At 41.1% G+C, this 5,733-nt stretch overlaps 1 protein-coding gene across 1 annotated transcript; it reads right to left on the bottom strand.

Moving 5' to 3' along the window:
- Positions 1–63: 63 nt before the first annotated feature.
- LOC107093931 (probable palmitoyltransferase ZDHHC12) lies at positions 64–4,922 on the bottom strand. Its single transcript, XM_015389281.1, has 5 exons — positions 4,515–4,922; positions 4,305–4,444; positions 3,668–3,760; positions 965–1,131; positions 64–893 (listed from the first exon to the last, which is right to left on the bottom strand). Exons 1-5 carry the CDS (start codon positions 4,609–4,611, stop codon positions 578–580), a joined length of 813 nt encoding a protein of 270 aa, XP_015244767.1. The 5' UTR covers positions 4,612–4,922; the 3' UTR covers positions 64–577.
- Positions 4,923–5,733: the final 811 nt, after the last annotated feature.

The following is a 5,733-nucleotide window of genomic DNA, read 5'->3' as shown; positions in this document are numbered from 1 at the left end:
CAGAATTCTGAGAACAAAAGTCAGAAAATAGTCAGAATTCTGAGATTAAAGTCAGACTAAACTGAAATAAAATTTAAAAATCAGTTAACTTTTTTTTTTTCAGTGGCCCTAATCATCTTCCGTAGTTTCATTTATCAGGAAAATGTAAATTAATCCAGTCTTTGAAACTCAGGTGTTCCCAGATTACTTAGTGCAAATGGAAGGACTCTGCATTTGATGCTGACTTCCTGTTTCTCAGTTTGTATGATTGGATGGGAATAAACCTTATTTCCAGTTTATCTCCTGTTGGGGAGGATCCTGAGAAAATGGACCAGACTGCAGGAGCTGTAGGTCCTGGATTGTTGGGGACAAAGGAACCGGAATGATAAATCTGGGTCGGCAGACGGAGCTGGTTCAACTATTGCAAGTCAGCATGAGTTCTGTTCTGTTCCAAACAGCTGAAACTAGACCGACACTCGGACTTTAGAAAGACCTGATTTTAGTTTCTGCCTCAACATCTGATCCAGTCTGACTGACAGAGCAGAAACACGGAGCTTTTAACCGGTGCTGATGATCCGTCACCAGGAGCAGGTCGGAACTAAACCGGGTCGCTTCCCTCCCTGAAGTAGACCTGCTCCCACGCCACGCTGCCCCACTCGCAGAAGAAGCCCCACAGGTTTCGTGCGGCTCCGCGGTCGAACGGGTTCTCGTCGGCGCCGCAGTGTTTGAGGTAGGAGATGCGGTGGCGCGACATGAACTCCCAGGTGGTGATGTTCATGGAGATCAGGTAAAGGTGGGAGCCCAGCAGCAGCAGCACGATGAGCGCCAGCAGAGCCAGGAGCGGGCAGACCGCCAGGAGCACGCCGTTGGAGCGTAGCCACGGCGACCAGGAGGGGGCGTGGCTGAAGCCCGTCCTGAGGAGAGAAGCGTAGGCTTCAGCGATCTGGACCGACGACCTCTGACCTTCACATGGGCGTGAACTCACCAGGCGATGTGCAGACCCCACAGCAGCACCAGCAGCTGCACGGCCAGGTACAGGACGAACCAGCGGTGGTTCCGCTCCCCCACGCAGTTCTCGATCCAGGGGCAGTGGTGGTCATAGCGACGGACGCAGTGCTGACACGTCTGGCAGTGCTTCGACCTCATTGGCTGCTGCTCCCAACAGAGAACATGGAAGGTTAACCGACCCATTTCCAGAACCAACACCAACCTGTAGGCGGAGTCTCACTGGAGAACCAGACTATAGAACTACAACCAGACTGGAAACATCACGGAGAAAGAATGATTCATTAAAGTATTCACACCCAAAAACAGCAGCAGCTTTTAGGTCACAGACCAAAACACAATGGACAGAGTTATGCTTCAATAGAAATCTGAAAAGTGTGGCATGCTTTTCTATTCAGCCTCCTTTCTATGGAAGTAAAACAGTCTCATTGGAATCTGCCTTTTTTTAACACCGAATTTTAAACACTGAATCACTGAATTTCAGATTACAAAAATAAATTGTAATAAAAATGACTGATTTAAGACATTTTAATACCAATTAAGGCCTTAGTTTTATTTTGAAGAATTCAATGCCTTTTAAGACTTTTTAAGGACCCGTGGGAACCCTGCCGTGCAGTGGACCAACTGGGAAGTGATCATCTGTCTGGACTGTCAGTTAACTGAGTTCACTATAAAGTCCCCGCTCTATATAGCGATTCAGGGGTTAGGCCGGACGTTCGAACATAGTAAGCCTGTATGAGCTTTGAGAACGGCAACCTTTAAACAGAGCGTGCATTTTTTTTTTTTAAGTGGAGAGGGCGGGTTTTTTAAAAAAATTCAAGAAAATCCTCCACAATACCTTTAATATTTAAGTCTGATTTGTTTGAAGAATTCTGATATCTCTTATTTGTTTAAAATGTCACCTTTATCTGACTTCAATCTGAACTATTTGCAGCTGCAAACTGACCCGCATGCTCATTAAGAACAGTCACCCGCAGTACAGGGCTGCAGCTATATACAACGATTACAACACAAAGTACGTCCCACATCCAGATGGTTCCTTTAGGCCTTAATTATTGACCTGAATAAAGTTTTATCACTTCATTAATTAGCCCTGAAGTCTCGACGTCTCTCCAAGTTGAAGTACTCTCCCAGTTCCCGTCTGTTTTCCTAATGGCTCCCGCTGCTGATGCGTGACGTCAGAGTCGCATCTATTCCACCTCGGATGTTTGCAATGGAGTCACTTTCTAACAGATCGGCTACGAGTCGGACTACATATCATCTATATGTATCCTTGCCTTTATTAGAACTCCATAAATTCTCAGTCTGCTAGTTCTTAGCGACCTAAGGGAAGCTGTCTCTCCATCTTCTTTTAATTGAGCAAAAATGCTACGTTTGTGCAGCGAAAATTTTCCTTTGTGTGACTACCATCCATAACATATGAATGAAAACTTTCAGAATCCATCATAGATCAACCATCTTCCTCAACTTCTTCAAATCAAGCAAAATTTACAATCAATTCTGCAACATTTGTCCTGGTTTGTGCAGCCGATTTTTTTATGTGCTGCTTTTGTTATTAGCAAAAGTTCAAAGGTCGACCTGCCCTCCACTTAAACCAAATATAAAAAATTATATGGTCGTTTGTGCGGTAACATTTTTTGATAACTTTAAAATAAAAGCAGCACAAACAAAAACTTGCTGCACAAACATAGCGAACCTGATTGACACCAGTTTTTTTTAATTTGGAGAACGTGGGGATTCAAAGTGAGAAAATTCACTCATCATTTATGAGACTTATTACTTTATAAACATGAAGAAATTACTGCAGCTTTGACTTTACATCTCATTCAGGTCAGGAGCAGAAGAGTTTTAGAAGACATGCAACCCCTCTAAAACCATCATAAACGGGCAAGACATTGAAATTGTTCATCAGTATAAATATCTTGGGTCTATCATAGATGACAAATTAACTTTCAACAGCAACACAGACATGCTATGTAAGAAAGGGCAGCAGCGCTTATTCTGCCTGAGAAAGTTAGCCAGGTTTCAGGTTGACAAAACTCTAATGACCATGTTCTACAGATCTTTTACAGAGTCCATACTTACCTTCTCTGCCATCTGCTGGTACACACTTCTTAATGTAAAGAACAAAAAAGCCATATTTAAGATTATTAAGGTGTGCAGTAAGATCACGGGTGTTCAACAGAAAAACATGACTGAAATGTATGAAGATCAGGTAATCGGGAAGGCTTAGTCCATTTTGGATAATTATACCCATCCCCTACATAACAAATTCCAGTTTCTACCCTCTGGTTCCAGTTTAAAATATCCACCAGTTCGGACCAACAGATACAAACACTCCTTCATTCCCTCTGCTGTTCAGCTGCTAAACTCTACCAGGAAAGCAGATAGCCATATGTTGCATGCATTCAGGCCTATGCTCTCATTCATCCCCTGCACTGTCTGCACATATTTATTTTCTCTCTTGTATCCACCTTACTTTTATCATTTTAAAATATTTTATGTGTTTGTTGTGTTTCTTCTTTTATTTTTTTTTAATCTGTGATTTGTGAAATGTGAACTACTACTGCACAAAAATTGCCCATACCGGGACAAATAAAAGCTACTGAACTGAACTGTACTCAGTGGGAAGCGGTTCAGGAGCTGAGGAGTAAAACCTGTCTGGAGTCTGGGGGCATCGTACCTGCAGCAGGCAGTGGCCGCAGCGGCGCTGGCGCAGGGATTTGGTGCTGGGTGGGATCATATCCTGCTGCTCCTCAGTTACTCCCAGAGTGAACTGGAAAAAACAAGGATTTTGGAATTGGAAAAAGCTTCCTGGATGAGAAGCGAAACGTTTTAAAACTTGGGGAAAAAAAGTCCAGCGGATTATTTAACTTTTTTGGAATGACTTTGACCTGGATGACTGAAAATCTTCACCAGCACACAGAAGGAAACCCAGTCTGCAAAGCCCGTACCATAACACCACCACACTTCAGCAGAGCATCTGTGTTATAATATTTCACAGGATTCTTTGGATGACGGAAGCTAAAGATTTAATCTGAAATATTTGATCTTATGAATCAACTAATGATTAATAAATAGGTGACATTTTCTCGCTAAATATTGTTTTACAATACGCTGAATTAAAATTTGGGGTTTTCATTCCAAAATCATCTATATTAAGACAATGAAAAACCTGAAATTGTTCAGTTAGTGTGCAATGAATCTAAAATATAAGAATGTTCAAGTTTTATCATTACATTGTGGAAAATCATGAACTTTATCATAATATGCTGATATTTTGAGAAGGACCTATAGATCTTAGAACCGCCCCTGCTCACCTGCAGGTCGCTGTCTTCAGCCAAGATGAATCCAGGATCCATGAGGGACACTGCGAAGTACAGCAGCACCGACAACAGAACCAGCAGGACGAACAGAACCGGCTGCAGAAGCTGGCCCGTTTCCTCCTGCTTCCTGAGCTCTGTCAGGGAGAGACACACTTTCCAGGAGCTGATCCTGAACACCTGGGATCAGTTCGGGGGGGGACTCACCTGTATCATACAGGAACAGAATCAGCGTGATGATCCAGGTCAGAACCACATGAGCTGTCCTCACCAGGAAACCCGAACCGAACACATTCTTAAACATGGTCCTAACATTCCAGAACCTCCATGGTAACCTTCACAGGAGCTGGGAATGTCAGCTGGGAATGGCAATAATGTGGGACGTAAACAGCTCAGGGAGGGTATTATGGAAGGGAAACTGTGAGGAATCGGAACCAGAACTGTTCCGGTGAAATAAACCAGATTAAACTAATAAATTATGTCTGGAAACAGTAAAATAATCGATAACTGACTCTAAATCCATCCTTTAAGGCAGACGGACCGTTAGCATTCCGTTGCTCCAATGGCTTGTTGTCATCTTGAACACAGACGGCTCTGATTGGTCAATATCAGTCACGTGACTATTTCTCAGCTGAATGAGGAGCCTGAGGAAGACGTCACTCCAGCCGCCATCTTTCTGAGGGGCTACGGATGTTAAAGATCCCTTTACATTCATTCCTTAAAAAATAACATATTAAACAATTGCTCTGAAATAATCACCTTTATAAACGGTTTTGATTTTATTGAAAAAAAAAAAATGTACTAATAGATTTTTAAGAACCACCTTCACATTGATATATTTTCCACCAACCTTAAGAAGAACACATTTGTTCAAAAAGTATGATGATACCTTTTTAAAGAAAATTAGAACCAGGTATCTTTCATTTCCACTTCCACAGAAAGTAAAGGAAATCCATTTCAAAATTATGTACGACATTTAACCCTGTAATGATGTTTTACATAGAAAATTTAACATAACTACCAATTCTTGTGTATTTTGTGATTCAGATATTGAAACAGCAGAACATCTATTTTTTCAGTGCAATATAATAAATATTTTTTGGATCTTACGGAAGACTTCTTTACCACTTTTGAATTTTGATATAATAAAATTCGTTTTTTTAACGGGGGATAGAAAATCAAACTATGGTAATAACAATTTCATGCTTTTGGCCAAATTTTTCATACATAAGTGCCGATTTCAAAAAATTACCCCATCTCTAAATATTTTTATAAGTGAGATACTTTTATTAAAAGAAGTACTAACCCTTTGTACAAACCCTAAAGCCCAATCAAAGATGCAATATATTGAGAATTTACTTTTAAATTCAAGAGTCCTTTAGTATTTTTATTTTTTTTATTTAATTACTTTGTTCTACTATCTGTT

Source organism: Cyprinodon variegatus, unplaced genomic scaffold (assembly GCF_000732505.1).
Source record: "Cyprinodon variegatus isolate N-32 unplaced genomic scaffold, C_variegatus-1.0 Scaffold453, whole genome shotgun sequence".
Classification (NCBI taxonomy): domain Eukaryota; kingdom Metazoa; phylum Chordata; class Actinopteri; order Cyprinodontiformes; family Cyprinodontidae; genus Cyprinodon; species Cyprinodon variegatus.
The sequence above is the reverse complement of the archived record's forward strand: the minus strand, read 5'-3'. Positions and strand labels throughout refer to the sequence as shown.